At 39.9% G+C, this 16,368-nt stretch overlaps 1 protein-coding gene across 6 annotated transcripts in view; it reads left to right on the top strand.

The window, feature by feature from the left end:
• The window catches only part of WWP1 (WW domain containing E3 ubiquitin protein ligase 1), a 398,863-nt gene that overhangs the window by 45,139 nt on the left and 337,356 nt on the right, over positions 1 to 16,368 (top strand). For 4 of the 6 annotated variants that reach the window (XM_029591605.1, XM_029591607.1, XM_029591606.1 and 1 more), the window contains exons 1-2: positions 13,021 to 13,097; positions 13,269 to 13,328. Coding sequence is in view for 2 of the 6 variants with exons in the window: in XM_029591608.1 (XP_029447468.1) it covers positions 13,028 to 13,097; positions 13,269 to 13,328 (130 nt within the window). In the remaining 4 variants the exon portion in view is untranslated. Of the gene's footprint in view, positions 1 to 13,005; positions 13,098 to 13,268; positions 13,329 to 16,368 lie in introns of those variants that run through there. The other 2 variants (XM_029591608.1, XM_029591609.1) reach the window with 2 other exon arrangements.

The following is a 16,368-nucleotide window of genomic DNA, read 5'->3' on the forward strand; positions in this document are numbered from 1 at the left end:
CCTGCAGCGACCCGTGAAGAGCCTAGAGGTAAGAGAGAGGCTGAGGGCCCGTAGAGTGCGTTTATGAGATGAGTTGAGAGATTGTGTGCGGGAGTGAGGACCTGAATGTTTGCAGAGACGGCATGTGAGAGCCTGTGTGTGTGTGAGAGAGACAGACAGCATGTGCCAGTGAGAGCCTGTGTGTATGAATGATTGTATGAGAGAGAGCATGTGACAGTGAGAGTCTGTACTTGAGCAAGACAGCATGTGGGAGTGAGAGAGAGCCTGGGTGTGTGAGACTCAGACAGCACGTGCAAGAGAGAGACTGTATGAATGATTATATGAGAGAGAGCATGTGACAGTGAGAGTCTGTGCTTGAGCAAGGCAGCATGTGGGAGTGAGAGAGAATCTGGGTGTGTGAGAGTCAGACAGCATGTGCAAGAGAGAGACTGGTGTATGAATGATTGTATGAGAGAGAGCATATGAGAGTGAGAGCCTGGGTGTGTGTGAGAGAGAGAGAGAAGTGAGAATGAGAACCTGACTGCATGTTTGAGGGAAGAAGATAGATGGAGAGAAAAGAAATAGAAAAAAAAGACAATATGAAAGGAATTGGCAAAAAAATAAGAAAGGGGAGGTGGAACAAAAAAGCCTGTGACCAACCAATTAGAAAACTAAGATTAGACAGCAAAGGTAAAAAAAATAAATAAATTACTTTTTACTGATTGGCACATGTAATCTTTGGTAATATGCAAGAGTAGCACTTTCTCTATGCGGATCTCACAATGTACGAGATCAACATGGAGGAAGTGGAAACCCACAGGGCCTGCACAGAGGAGGCAGCAGAATGGGCTTCAATGCCAATAGCAGCAATCAGTTCCTCCCAAATAGCCATGCGGCATCAGTGACAGTGGCAGCAGAGGAATGAGAGAGGCTCCGAGGTTGCTGGCAAAAGAAAGAGAGGGGGTCTGCCTTTAGGGTGCATGTGTATGAATGGGAGTCTGCCTGGGGGTATATGTGTGTGAATGCATGGGTGCCTGCCTGAGGGTGTGTCTACGTATGAGAATTTATGGGTGTCTTCCTGGGGTTTGTATGTGTGAGAATAGGTGCCTGCCTGTGTGTGGTGTATGTGTGTGTGTGAGAATGAATTGGTGCCTGCCTGGAGGTCTGTGTCTGTGAGAATGAATGTGTGCATGCCTGGAGGATGGTGAGGGAGTGGTGTGAAAATGAATGGGAGCCTGCCTGGGGGTCAGTTTCAGTGTGTGAGAATGACTGGGAGCTTGCCTGGGTGTGTGTGTTTGTGTGAGAATGATTGGGAACTTGCCTGGGTGTGTGTGTTTGTGTGTATGTGAGGGAGCCAGAGAGAGTGAGAGCATGAGTGTGTATAAGAAAATCCAGGGGAGTAAAAGTTTGTGTGGGGGGTGTGTGTGGAGGGGGAGAGAGTGTCTTAGAGCCTGAGAGTGTGTCATTGTCTGTGAGAGCGAGAAGTTATGGTGGGTATAAGAGCATGAATATGTATGTTTGTGACAGTCTATGTGTAAGAGAGAATGGACATGTGAGTATGTGTGAGAGAGAGAGGATAACCTCCTAATCCTTGACAATATCAGGGTGACTGGAAATCAAGAGCTCCCACGTATGGACAGCAGGGGCTTTTTAAAATCCTTATTAGTTTTAATTATTGGGTGTTATTTGATATATGTGCTGTTTTTAAATATTTTATTGGTGTTTGGGAAATTGTAAAAAATGTATATGATTTTAATTAATAGAAATTCTATTTATCAGTAGTTTTAAAATATTCTTTTATTAGTATGGTTTTACTGTTATAACTGATGCTTTATGTTTCTTGATTTTATTTGTTTTATGAGGAATGGTGGTTCTGTTTTTCCATTGTTAATACACAGAGTCTGGTTTCTTGGGGTTTCCATTTCAGTTTTTGTCTAATTTGTGCCCTTTATTTTGAGTTCTGTATTTGGTGAGGGTCTGTCTCTGCTCTGTATGTGTGACCATGATGAGAGATTCTGCTAGCATAGGGATCTATAGCAATCTGGTTTGTTTTGTTTCCTCAGTAGGTAGTGTATTGGTATTCTAGGACCCAGTGTAATATTTACCCTTGCTTTTTCCACAGGTAGGGTTATTGTTGTTTGAATCCTTGGTGTTATTACTGTTGTGTTACAATGGGATTGCAGTATAGATTTTGAGTGTCTTTTTTGCGAGGTTTTGTGTTAGTTCACAATGTGCCTGGCAGTGGAAGGTGTTTGTGCTGCTGTTACTGTGAGGTGACACCAGAATTTGAAAATATCTTTTAGTATGATGAGCTATAAGGGAAACATCCAAGCTCCATTGTTTGGGGGAATTTCAATGGATGCACAGAGTTACAGAAGTGGAGGTGCAGGATTTATATTGACATTCTGTCCCTTCCTATAAATTCCAGTCTTCACTCTCATAGCCATATAGAATTAGTTGAATGAGGCTATCAAATAATTTTATAGTGTGAAACTGGTCAGCTTTTTAAAATTACACAGAAGACCCTTTGGACTTTCTTATTAACACCAAATATTCAAAAGCTGTGTTCATCCCATCAAGCTCATTTATCTCATTAAAGAGGTAAATTGAATAACACAATAACTTTGTTTTATTATTGTTATTCATAAATTAGAACAATAACATTAATCTTGGAATATTATATATTTTTAATATAAATGAAAGGTTTTCACAAGATAGGTTGTGTCGTGAAACATTTTATTATGTATATATTTAAGGAAACATACATAAATTGTCAAAATACATTTCGTTCGTTTAACCTTTAACCTCTGGTTTGCTAGTAGACTGAATTACTGTGTCCCAAAATTATGTTTGTCTAAAATGTGTGTCACCAACATGAAAAGTTTGGAAAGCTCTGCCTTAGAGGAACATAGGATTTGGTGCAAGAGGTAACAGTTTTGGAGCCACTTGGCAATAGTGACTAAAACATGATCAAACTTGACTTAATAACAGGAGGTAGAGCACTAAAGAAATCTCCTGTGACAGCATTTCACTTTCAAAAAGGTGACTGATAAAATGAAAATGGTTAGGCAAAAACTGAAAGGAGCAACCACAAAAGGTTAAGAGTTTAGATAAGGCATGTACGTTGTTTAAAAATACCATCTTGGAAGCCCAGACCAGATGTATTAGAAAACACGGAAAGAAATCTAAATGACTACTGGCATGATTAAAAGGTGTGATGAGAGAGGCTATAATAACTGAAATAACATCTATCTTCTGAATGAAGAAAACAGGAAACAGCATAAGAACTGGCAAGTTAGATACAAAGCATTGATAAAGAAGGCAAAGAATTTGAAAAGAAGCTTGCTGTAGAAGCAAAAACTTATAATAAAAAATAAAAGCCTGTGAGGGGAGTCAGCTGGACCATTAGATGATCAAGGGGTAAAAGGAGCACTTAAGGATGACAAAACCATATCAGATTGCGGGCTGGCCGTTGGCTGGCGCACGCAACCTATGCCTGCCTGGAGGCAGGCGCAACTTAGAAGATAAAGGTAAGGGAGGGTTAGGTAAGGCTGGGGGGCAGGTTGGGTGGAGGCGTGGAGAGAACGGAGGAAGGTTGCTTGGCGCACAAGTTGCACAATTGTGCACCCCCTTGCGCACGCCGACCCTGGATTTTTATAACATGATAAAAGGGATGGAACAATTCCCCTATGAAGAAAGGCTAAAGAGGGTTAGGACTCTTCAGCTTGGAGAAGAGACATCTGAGGGGGAGATATGATAGAGGTCTATTAAATGAGTGGAATGGAATGAGTAAACGTTAATCAGTTGTTTACGCTTTTGAAACACACAATACCAGGTGACACACAATCAAGCTACTAGGTAATACATTTAAAACTAATAGAGAGAATATTTTTTTACTCAATGCATAATTAAGCTCTGGAATTTATCTGAGGATATGGTGAAATCTATTAGTGTAGCTGTGTTTAAAAGAAGATTTGGACAAGTTCCTGGAGGAAAATTCTATAAACCATTACTAAGACAGAGCTGCAGAAATCCACTGCTTATTCTTGGGATAAGCAGTTTGGAATCTGTCTACCCCTTGGGACGCTGAACTGGGTGAGGTGTTAAATGCTCCCTCTTTCTTTGTCCAAGAAAGAGGAGGAACCACTAGTGGCTCTTGGGATAAAATTTTACAATTGAATAAGAGAATAGTAAGGACAGAAGCACACGCTGGGACCCTTATTGAATATTGTAAAGCACAAAGGATACCAAGGGGATTACGTATACAAAAAGAGCCACGTTTATACCGTGAGGATAGTGAATTTGTTCGGGATTGGAATAGAGTGTGGAATAAGTGTGCTCTACACCTGATGCTTTTAATTATTAAAAAGGCACAAGTCTCATCTAAACAGCTTAGAGTTGATTTGGAATTAGAGGTGAATTTAGTAAAATCTAGATTGTCTAGTGAAGCATTTGACAAGTTTGATAAAGATTTAAAAACACAGATGGAAGATTTTACAGTGGAATTACATAAATTTAAATATTCAAAATTTATCAGGGATGAAAATGATTATAAAAAAGGAATGGTATATCATTGGATGGGACCCAAAGGAAAGATGGGGGAGCGAAGAGTTACATTTCAAAATTCATCAGATGATTCATCAGGAGATGAAAGGGAGGAAATAAGGAAGAGAGAGGAGAGTATTGGAGCAGGGGGTAGAGGGAGGGGAGGAGGTTGTAGGGGGTCCTTTTTTAGGTGTCAGGGATATCAGATCGACTGGATGAGGGGCCATACAGGGCAACAAATATTCAAATGGATGGAACAGGGGCAAGACTGGGTGGGATGCACAGACAATACATGACCGAGAACACGGGCACAATTTCAACAACAACAGCAGTGGTGAACTTATCTTCTAAAACACTGTCATCTGATCAGTTAAGTGTTGGAATGGGAGTTATCATTTATTCCAACTAATCACACAGATTTGTTTCAAATTTCAGTTGCAATACAAAAATTTTTACGGACTTTGCGATTGAAATTATATTTCGGCAATGAAGGACCATCAAAATTTGAAAAGTCATTGGTTCGACCGAAATCGAGTTGGTGCCCCCCAGGTCCTTTAGACCCGGCGTTACATACGTTTATCTCCTTGGTTGAAAGGGATATAAAACAAATTGTTCCAAAGCATTGTATAGGAGGAAAGAGTGATAATCTTACCAAAGGGGAAAGATATGCACTTAAAATGTTACAACGGGATGAAAGCATCACTATAAAGCCCGCTGATAAAGGGGGTGCCATTGTTGTAATGGATACATCAAACTATATGGAGGAGGTGGAGTCCCAGTTAATGAATAAAGATTTTTATTTAGAACTAGAGAAGGATCCCACTAATGACCTGAAGAAGGGCATAGTTAAATTGCTAGAGGGGGCTTTGTCTATGAATTGGATAACCCAGAAAGAATATAGATTTCTAAAGGTTGATGCTCCAGTGGTACCAGCATTTTACACCCTCCCGAAAATTCACAAGCGGTTAAACAAACCCCCAGGTAGGCCTATAATGTCATCATGGGGATCCCTTCTGGAACCTTTATCAATATTAATTGATCATTTGTTACGTCCATCTATGATGGCCTTACCAGCCTATAGTAGAGACTCTGGGCATGTCATTACAATGTTAGAGGAAAGTGGAATGATGGGTGATAACATTTGGATGGCAACTTTGGATGTAACTTCCCTTTACACTAATATCCCTCAGGGTGAAGCCATTGAGATGGTGAGACAATATATGGCCCAGAGAGGCGATAGGGGTAGAATCCCAACTGAATTTATAGTTGAACTCACTACATATGCTATGACACAAAATTACTTTTGTTTTGGGAATAGATACTTCAAAGAAGTAAAGGGGGTTGCCATGGGGGCTTCCATGGCCCCAGATATTGCGAATTCGAGAAACAGGTGATGGTTTCAGAAATGTATAGATCCCATGTTAGAATGTGGAAACGTTTCATTGATGACATATTGATTATCTGAGATGGGTCCCGTGAAGACCTTGAACAGTTCATTGAATGGTTGAATATCCAAAATAGACATCTGCAGTTCACAGCGGATATTAATAATAAGGTTATCCATTTTCTAGACATTGAGATCAGTATACAGGGGAAAGAATTCACATTCTCTATTTTTAGGAAGGAGACGGATAGGAACACAATTCTCCATTTTCAGAGTTGCCATCCTGCAAAACTAAGAGAAAATATCCCTATGGGGCAATTTCTACGTTTGAGGAAATTGTGCTCCTCAAATTCGGAACATCTCTTGAAAGCAAATGAAATGTTTAATAGGTTTAGGGAATGGGGGTACCCCAAAAAAATATTAAAAAGAGCAATGAAACAGGGGAGATGGGCCAATAGGGAGTTATTGTTGACACCGAGACAGAAAGAAAAATCTGCTGAGCTGGTTTGCGTTTTACCATTTATGCCTGACTCCTGGAGAGTAAGAAAAAGTATTTTGCGCCATTGGGAAATTTTGGGTTTACACTCTATATTTAATACTAAACCCATGTTTGCATTCTCAAGAGCACCTAATTTGAGGGATAATTTGGTTCATGCAGGGATTAAAAGTGAGAGGAGAAGTGGGGTTAAGGATAGTGGACATAGTGCATGTGGTCGGTGTAATGTTTGTCCCCTGGCGTATCAAGGCAAGGAGATACAGTTGTCAGGTGGTAAGATTTTTAAATTACTTGGTAAGACCTCTTGTGAATCGGAGCAGGTAATATATGTGATATGGTGCCCATGTGGGTTGAAATATATTGGGAAGACCATGAGAAAATCGAAATTGCGCATTCAGGGACATATGAGCTGTATACGGTGTAATCGGGTGGAAGCTCCACTGGTTGAGCATTGGGTGTCTGCACAACATAAGATTGAGGAATTAAAATTTGCGGTCATTGAACAAGTTGTTCGGGTGAGAGGGGGAGACATTAATAAAATACTTCTATTTAAAGAGCAAAGATATATCTTCCAGTGGAGGACGGTGATCCCCAGTGGTTTGAATAAGGAAATAGAGTGGAAAGTGCTTTTCTAAAAAAAAAAAAAAAAAAAAAAAAAAAAAAAGGGTTCAGAAATGAGACACACCCACCAGTGGGCATCCTTGATGACATAACGACTGGGAGGGGAAGAGGGGGGAGGGGTATAGAAATGATGCGGTATAACTCACTGCCGCTGAAAGATTGGTGTGTATGACTATGGGTACGAATGGGGGTTGGTGTGGCTGATGGGGATTTTAGTTTTAGTGAGTGAGTATAAATACATTCATTGAATAAGCAATAGTAATGAATGTGAAAATCGTCAGGGATTAAGAGCATATACTTATGGATGGTGATGACGCTTATGACGACATGGGGGGAGGAGTTTGGACTTTTAAATTTGATAGGGAATATGGTGAGGTTCACTGATGCCGAGATATGAGCAGTAGGAAGGTGCAGTCAGAAAAGAGTGGGTGAGTGTAGTGCACTGGTTGATTTTGGGGTTGTGGAGTGGACCTTAATTGGTATGTTTGGTATTTAATTTTAGCGGGGGCTTGATCGGGTTGAATAAGGAGATATGAGTAAGAGAAATGGATGATTGGACAAGAGGGGATTAATATACTAGTACATTTATTAGGGTGAGTGGATGTATTAGTTTGTGGTGGGATAGGAAGTGATTTGAAAGGGAGTAGATATGAATGCATATAATAGGTCTTGAGACAGCATGTAATTAGGGGTAAGAATTTGTCATACATACCGTATATATTGTATATTTCACAGATGATCCAGATAGAATTTGGAGGGGCTTCTAAATATTGAAAGAAAGTGAATAAGTTGTTAACCATTTTCAACGGATGGGGTTTTGAAGGAGAGTTCTGAGTGCAACTGTGATAAAAGCAGTGGATACAAAGTTGCACGCACAGCAGTGCGGCACTGGAAGTAGAACATTGAACAAACAGCTTGGAATGAGAGAGAAAATGGTGGCTGTTATGCATGGGATGTAATGTTCGGGTCTTCAATATTTAATGGTAGCCCTGATAAAAGTGATTTTTAATACAAAGAGCTTGATACAAAGGCTAAAAAATCATCGTGGTGGATTTGAATGTGCCAACATCTTTGTGAAGTACTCCTGATGCAGGCGGGACACCGCCAAAACGCCATGGCATCGGGCTTTTGAAACAACATTTATACATCTTCCCTTCCATTGGGAGTTGAGCTGGCTTTTTGAAATAAGGGCTGTTGAAACAACAGTTTTCATAAATTGAGCTGGGTTTTCGAAACAATATTTTGATACTTTTATCTTTGGGAACTAAATTTTGAACCATCGAGGATCCATTTTGTGAAAAAAAGATAAAAAGAAAAAAGATTCAAACGTTGATAAGAAGTCAGCACTCATTTATAAGAAGAAGGTTGGATCTGTATGGGACTTTGATATGTTGGGGTGGATCTCTGTACATTTGTGGTTATGAAATAAGTGTGGGTTTTTAAAAAAATACTAGTATATTTTGAGTGGGATGTTGGTAGTGTGAATGAGGTGTGAATGTTTTATTTAAATAAGTGAAAACGTGAATATAGAATTTCTGAAATTTATTTAATGAATATGACAATGTGTATGGATTGATAAACTGGTGAGCAGAACAGTAATGGTCTCTTGTTTCTTTTGAAAAAGAATTATTATTGGACAAGGGATTTTCGGTATTGGTATTGTTTGTAGTTCTACTCCTATACTGTTCAACTTGTTTACTAGTCTTCTCTGAGAAACACTGTCAGAAGCCTTACTGAAGACGACATAACCAACATCTTCTGCATGGGTTCTTAAAGATTTTGCTTCAAATGTTCCCAATCTGCTGTAGTAAAAATTCTTTGAGCCCACCCCATATAACAGCGTGAATGTGTTAAACATTTTTTTTTGTCACATAAATTAGCTAAACAAACACTTATCCTATGGTGAAACTTGTTGCTGGTGTTGAGCAACAGTTCTGTCAATATGGGGTTGGTATCATCAACAAGCACATGTGATATTGTGGTTAATGTTCATCCTGTTTTGGATGCCCAGTCTTCCTCCTGCAATTTATCAAAATCCATATGTGATATAACTACTATGAATAATTTTGAGTCCTCTGCAGATTTGATCACCTCACTTGTCATATCCCTTTCCAGATCATTTATAAATATATTGAAAAGCAGTGGTCCAAAAACAGATCCCCGAGGCACTCTACTGTTTACCTTTTCCACTGAGAAAACTGACCATTTAATCTTATTCTTTTTCCTGTCTTTTAACCAATTTGCAATCCACAAAAGGACATCAGCCTCCATCCCATGGCTTTTTAGTTTTTCTTAGAAGCCTCTCATGAAAGACTTTGTCAGACATCTTTTGAAAATTTAAATATTTCAATACTCCACCTACCGGTTTACCTTTATCCACATGTTTATTAACCTCTTCAAAAAAAATGTAGCAGATTTGTGAGGAAAGACTTCCCTTGGGTAAATTCATGCTGGCTGTGTCCTATTGAACTATGTTTATCGATAAGTTCTGTGATTTTGTTCTTTAGAATTGTTTCCACTATTTTTCCCGGTACTGAAGTCCAGCTCTCCGGTCTGTAGTTTCCTGGATCACACCTGGAGCCCTCTTTAAATATCGGATTTACATTGATCACCCTCCAGTCTTCAGCTACAATGATAGGTTAGAGATTTTTACTAATAGGTCCGAAATTTCATTTTTTAGTTCTTTCATAACCTTGGGGTGTATACCATCCAGTCCAGGTGATTTGCTGCTGTTCAGTTTGTCAGTCTGGCTTACTCTGTCTTCCAGATTCACCGTGATTTGGTTCAGTTCATCTGAATCATCACCCTTGAAAACAGTCTTCAGAACCGGTATCTCCCCAACATCCTCATTAGTATACATGGAAGCAAAGAATTGAGTCTTTCAACGATGGCCTTTTCTACCTAAGTTCCCCTTTAACCCTTCAATCATCTATCAGTCCAGCTGACTCCCTCGCAGGTTTCCTTCTTCAGTTATATTTAAAAAGTTTTTAATAGAAGTTTTTGCCTCTACGGCCAACTTCATTTCAAATTCTCTTAGCCTGTCTTATCAATTTTTACATTTAACTTGCCAATTCTTATTTTTTTCCTATTTTCTTCTTATGGATCCTTCTTCCAATTTTTGAAGGACTTCTTTTTTTTTGGATAAAAAAGCCTCATTCACCGCCTTTTAGCCTGCTGGCAATTGTTTGCCTTCCTTCCACTTTTCTTAATGTGTGGTTGTATGGTAAGATCAAATTTTAACCTTACATGGTGTCTGGTTTGCAAATTATAGGCTGTCAAGACTTATCGAGTGAGATATATGGCTATTTCAGTGGTTTATCAGGGCTGCTTCTGTTGAAAACATTTGCAAATGTGCTCCTTGGTCATCTGGTCACACCTTCACATCCCACCCACTGTAGTCTGGAAGCATATCCTGAGGAGACAAAAACTTTGGGCAAGCAGTTATGCATAGCCTGTTCACCAAGTAATCCACTCTCCACCTGGTGGGGCTGGGTTGTTTTTAAGCAAGTGCTTCTGGAATGTGTGGGTTTTTTTTTTTTTTTCTTCCCATGGAGCTGGGTGGTCGCGGAAGCCATGTGCTCACGGTATTCAGCTTTGCTCTCTTCTCACAGTTTTGTAAGTGATTTTTTTCTAGAGCTGGACGTCTTCCTTAAGGATAGCTAGTGCGGGACCCTCCTCTGTGAGGAGTTTCAGTTCATCAGCTGGGCAGGTCGTGCCTTTCCACCCTTTTGCCATGTCCATGGCTGAGGGAGTTGGGGAATAGGGTACCCCGCAACAGAGTCATTGCCTTCTGCTCGGGGGTAGCGTGCAAGCTATTCTTCCCCCTTTTCGGGATCACCCTCTACAGACAGAGGAGTCCTAGGTCAAGCAGTGTTGTCCATTGCTGGGCCACATGCTTCCTTAGGAGGGGAAGTATATGTGCTCATGGCTGGGGTAGTGATACCTCAGCTAGTGCTTGGTACTCTGTTCCAAGATCGCCCTGAGCCTTACCTGATGCCCTTCGAGTTTCCGGGCTGGTAATGAAATCATGTTTTACCGGGGTTTGTGCATGCAACTCTCCAGCTTCCTGTCTCCTAGTGGAGCCTTTGGGATTTCTCCACTGGGGCAATCGCTCTGTTTCCACTGTTTCAAGAAGGTTGAGGGCTCCATCTCAGTGGGTTTTACTCCCTGCTGGTTTCGGCAGTGAGTTGTTCGCTTGGGGTTGATAGACAACCAAGCGACTTGTGCTTACCCTGGAAGTCCTCCTGTCTGCCTCCTTGTGTTCTTCGTTCCTTCCGACTTCGATTGGATTGGCCGTGGGGGGAGGAGGTAAAGCTCAGGAGCCCGTTGTATATCTCTGTATACCTAATGTACCATGTTTTTTTCCACTTGTTTTCGCCATTCTCTGGCCAATACTGCATAGTTTTCTTCATTCTCTAGATTGCCCAAAGGGCCTTTCTGCTCCTCTTGTGATTCTGTGACAGGATGCTCTTGAGTGAGCTTCAGGCCTATCTCATCTCCCTGCTTGGGAGTTTTGGACTACGGGTCTGTTTCGGTGATGTGATGCAGGTTTGTTCGGGAGGAACATTGTGAGGGGGAAGGTGGCCAAGGGTGTTGATCTTATATGGAAGAGACATATTCGATGAACTGCCTAGAGATGCTAGCCATCAGATGGGCATTGAGAGCTTCCTTCCAATAGTCAAAGGCAAGGCTGTCCAGATTCTTTCAGATGATGCCACAGCCGTGGTCTTTATCAACAGACAAGGAAGAACAAGGAATTTGTGAGGAGTGGAGGTCATGGAGATAGAGATCTTGGCCACATACCATTACTCAATATGCAAGCAGCTTTCCTAAGCAGACAGATGGATATGCGCATTCTGCTGGCTCGTTGGAGTTCACAGTCTTAAGACTATTTGATACGGTTTTGCCTACTGGTGGAGATCAGCATACAGTTGCTGTGATGGTTGCAAGTGGATCATCTAAGGAACGGGGTTCCCTACGATCACTGGACTGGCTAGTACTCTTGACAGATGAGAGCCTCCAAGGCTGGAGGGCTCACTGTCAGGAATTGACATGATGTAAAGTTTCATGTTAAGAGTTACCACCCAGGAAAACAATCCAGGCTTCATAGTGGAAAATACATTGAAATTGTCATCAGAGTGTGCTGCGGCATTTTAAAAAGCAAACGGAATGTTAGGAAATATTAGGAAGGGAATGGTGAATAAAACAAAGAATGTCATAATGCCTCTGTATTGCTTCATGAGACCACACCTTGAGTACTGTGTTCATTTCTGGTCGCTGCATCTCAGAAAAGATATTGATGCATTGTAGAAGGTAAAGAGAAGGGCGACCAAAATGATAAAAGGGATGGAACAGCTCCCCTATGAGAAAAGGCTAAAAAGGTTAGGGCTTTTCAGCTTGAAGATATTGGGGGGGGTGGGGGGGTGGGGAGGGATATGTTGAAGGTCTGTAAAATCAAGAGAGGACTAGAGTGGGTTAATGTTTAGTCTTTCAGATAACACAAAGACTAGGGGGCACACCATGAAGTTAGCAAGTAGCACATATAAAACATATCAAAGAAAATGTTATCACTCACTGCATAATTAAGATCTAGAATTTGTTGCTAGAGGATGTGGTTAAGGCAGTTAGTTTATTTAGTTTTAAAAAAGATTTGGACAAGTTCCTGGAGAAGTCAATAAATTGCTATTAGTCAAGTTGACTTTGGAAATAGCCACTGCTGATTTCTGGCATTAGTAGCATTGGATCTGTTTATTGTTTGGGTATGTGCCAGGTACTTGTATCTTGGATTGGCCACTGTTGGAAACAGGATGCTGGGGCTTGATGGACCCTTGGTCTGACCCAATACGGCAAATTGTGTTTTAAAAATCTTCTGCAACAGAAAGATGATTTTTGTAAATTTTACCGACATGTCTCTTCAAAGCAAATCTTCTTTATGCAGTTTTAACTTGAATTTGTACTTTAATTTGTTTTAATTTTGCAGGTCTAAAGCTGCAGACTGTGACATGGCCACAGCCTCACCAAGATCTGATACCAGAAATAACCATAATGGAAGACAGCAGCTGCATGTAACTGGTAGGTTAAAAAAAACAGTGGCTATCTAAAGAGGCAAGATTTTTGTTGAAAATTGACTTGAACTATTTTAAACTTCTAACATTCTTTTTGAATAACATTTCATTTTATATATGTTTGCTTTATAATCTTCTAGATAGCTATTGATTTGTTTTGTTATGAATGTGCCCACAGCCTCACCAAGATCTGATACCAGAAATAACCATAATGGAAGACAGCAGCTGCATGTTACTGGTAGGTTACAGTAAACAGTGACTATCACAATCGGGCAGTTACATACAAACAGAAAAGACTTGTTGAAAATTGACTTGAACTATTTTAAACTTCTAACACCTTTTTTGAATAACATTTTATTTATATATTTTGCTTTATAATCTTCTAGATAGCTATTGATTTGTTTTGTTATGAATGTGCCCATTTCAATCTTGTTCTTTTATAGAATCATGAGGTTTATATCATGAGGTTTCCTGCTCATTAATTCATGAGCAGGAAAACAGCATTCAGTTTAATTCTGAGGAAGTTTTTTTTTCCCAGTCTTCACAATCTTTACAACATCTAGGTAGGAATGCTTTTATAAGTGTACAAGTAACAGTATTCTAAATACTTTTGCCATCCTGCTTTTTGAGCTATAACCTATTTTCATGGTTTCTGCATTTTCTCATGAGAAACGTTCTCTCTAATGGGAGAGCATTTATACCTTCTTCCCATGAGCATGTTCAGCTCTGATTATTGAACAGACTCTTCAGACTGTTTTCAGCATTTGTCTCCCAAATTTATGGCCTTTCATTCTTGTTTAGTCGTAGCACTTCTGTTTGGCACACCTGTGTCTGGAGGTGATACTCATTGGTGCACTTATTTCTTAGGACAGCCAGCCATAGTGCATCCATTCTAGTGAGGGCTACGTTAGTGCACCCATGACAGTGAAATACTGGCTAGAATCACGCTTCTCTTCAAATCTTTATTTATATATGCCTTTATTAGTGGTATGCAGCCAAAATTTTCGGATCAGTTTTTGTTTTGTTTTTTTCTACTTTTTTTTTTTGTTTCATTTTGTTTTTAGTGCACACTCAAAATAGTGTGCACAAAAAATGAAATGAAAAAATTGTTGCACATCCCTGTTATTTATGGCAGTTGCCTTTGCTTTGTGTCCCTCCTTTGTCTCCAAAATGGTTATCCTTCAGAGATAGTGGTGTGGGTTGTTTTTTTTTTTTCATACTACAACGTTCACAATCATAAATTGGCTTATTAATGATTTATGAGTTCTCAAGTGCCTTTGAGCTTGCAGTTCCTAAGAGTTAGGTGTCTGTTTATCCTGGTCTTTGTTCATTTCATATTTTTACACTCATAACTGAGGCAGTCACTGCACAGTCTAATTTCTTGGTATGCTTTGAAGTATTTTTGGGACCCACCATCTTGAAGAAACCTTCAAAGTTTTCTCAGAACACTGGACAGTAGCATTTTTGGTTCTGGGCTATACCTAGATTTCTTTGAATTTTGGTAATTTGGCCTTTAGGATTCATATTTTTCTCTGCTTAGGAAAGATTCATATTTTTTTCTGCTCAAGAGTATTTCAGAATTCTTCTGTTAATGGTGTCTCATGTTCCTGCATTTTTGATTTGGTCTATTTGGATTGCTTTACATTCTCTTTTTTTGCTTGTATTTAATTGCTTTAATTCAGCATAGTTTTGGGGTAACATATAGTTATCCTGGTGGGAGGAGAAGGAAATGATCATCCAGCTCTAAACTGCTGTTGTTCTCCAGGGCATCGTAACTTTTTTTTTTTTTTATTATTAATAGTTTCCATTTTTCCTCTTAATTTCTTTAAAAGGAAGGGAAGGCTACAAACAACTTCTCCTGAGCCACAAATGCCAGTTACAATTAGCAACAAGATTTGACACCTTCATTCAGGCTTCTATAATTGGAACAGTTGTACTGTGGCTGTTGGAGGACTATGGAGAACAGATAAAGCCGCAATTCTGAGTATGGCAGTTTCCTTGAGCCCTGGAATGAGAATGCATTCACTGTTCCCTGGAGAGGAGGTGTTGCTCTGACTTTTCCCCAGTGTTATTTCAGAATCCAAAACGTTCCCTCAGCAGTTTGGTCAGAGATGAGAATGCAGAGATTTCTTCAATAGTGTGGGTCAGAGCTGCTTAGTGAGTCATTTGTGTGGACGACAGAAGGAAGAACTGTGGCAACTGAGACCAGAGAGTAAGCCCCTTCATGTGTAGCATCATCTGTTCTGGAGGCTGGGAATGTGATCCAGGCATGTCTTGAGTAGGCATGCAGTGCTCATTTAAGCTCCCTGCTTTGTATAGGGACCCCCAAGGAAAGCTTAGGTATGTCCTTTGACTACATTTCAGGAAATATGGATTTTGATCTTGTGTAGCAAGGCTACCCTTACTGCTTGTGTTAATCAGCTGTGCTCTTTTTCAGTGGATTTGGCCAACATGTTTCATGAGCAGGATCTAATTTTGGGAGTACCATAATGCTAAATTTGGATCCTTCAAGCTTCTAGTTCTGCATTTGTGAAGGAAAGTGCTATCTTACATGATAAGACTGAGGTCTTAGAGAATTATAATAGAAAAATAAATCTATGGTTGATTTTCATGGATTAATTTTAATAACATCTCAGAAATGTTGTAGAAGTATTAAATGTTACTTCTGAGACTGCTTTCCACAGCTAGGATTTAATATTTCCCTACAGCAAGATAGAAAATCTGTCCGAGTGAAGAATGTATAGGCAGGCTAGTAGCATCTGAGAGCCTTTATTTTTTTTGTCTATATTTGAGAGCTATCTGGAAGAACCATCACCCATACAATGTTGTTGGTTACCTTTACATTGATCCTGAATAGAAACTGATTTTTGAAATTATTTTTTGGCATTAAGATTTTTAGTGCATAAAATAAGACATAGGAAAATAATCATTCAGTCTCCAGCCTTTCCTTTTTATCCAAATTAGTGGAAAAAGTGGACTGTTATCAGCTCCTAGATTTCCTTGAGGCCAGCATCCTACCCCCTCACCAATTCGACTTCAGGAAAAGCTACGGAACCAAATCTGTCCTATTGGCCATCACCAACAGGATTCACCGGAATGCAGATCAAGGGAGGTGATTCCCTCCAAGTCCTACTTGATCTCTCTGTCTCTTGACACTGTTAATCACCAACTCCTGATGCCACGCTTAGGACGCATTAGTATTGAAGGCACTGTTTTCAGGTAGTTTGAATCTTTTCTAACAGAGTACAGTCTGTTTGGTTGGCCCATGAACAGTCTTT

Source organism: Rhinatrema bivittatum, chromosome 2, assembly GCF_901001135.1.
Source record: "Rhinatrema bivittatum chromosome 2, aRhiBiv1.1, whole genome shotgun sequence".
NCBI lineage: Eukaryota > Metazoa > Chordata > Amphibia > Gymnophiona > Rhinatrematidae > Rhinatrema > Rhinatrema bivittatum.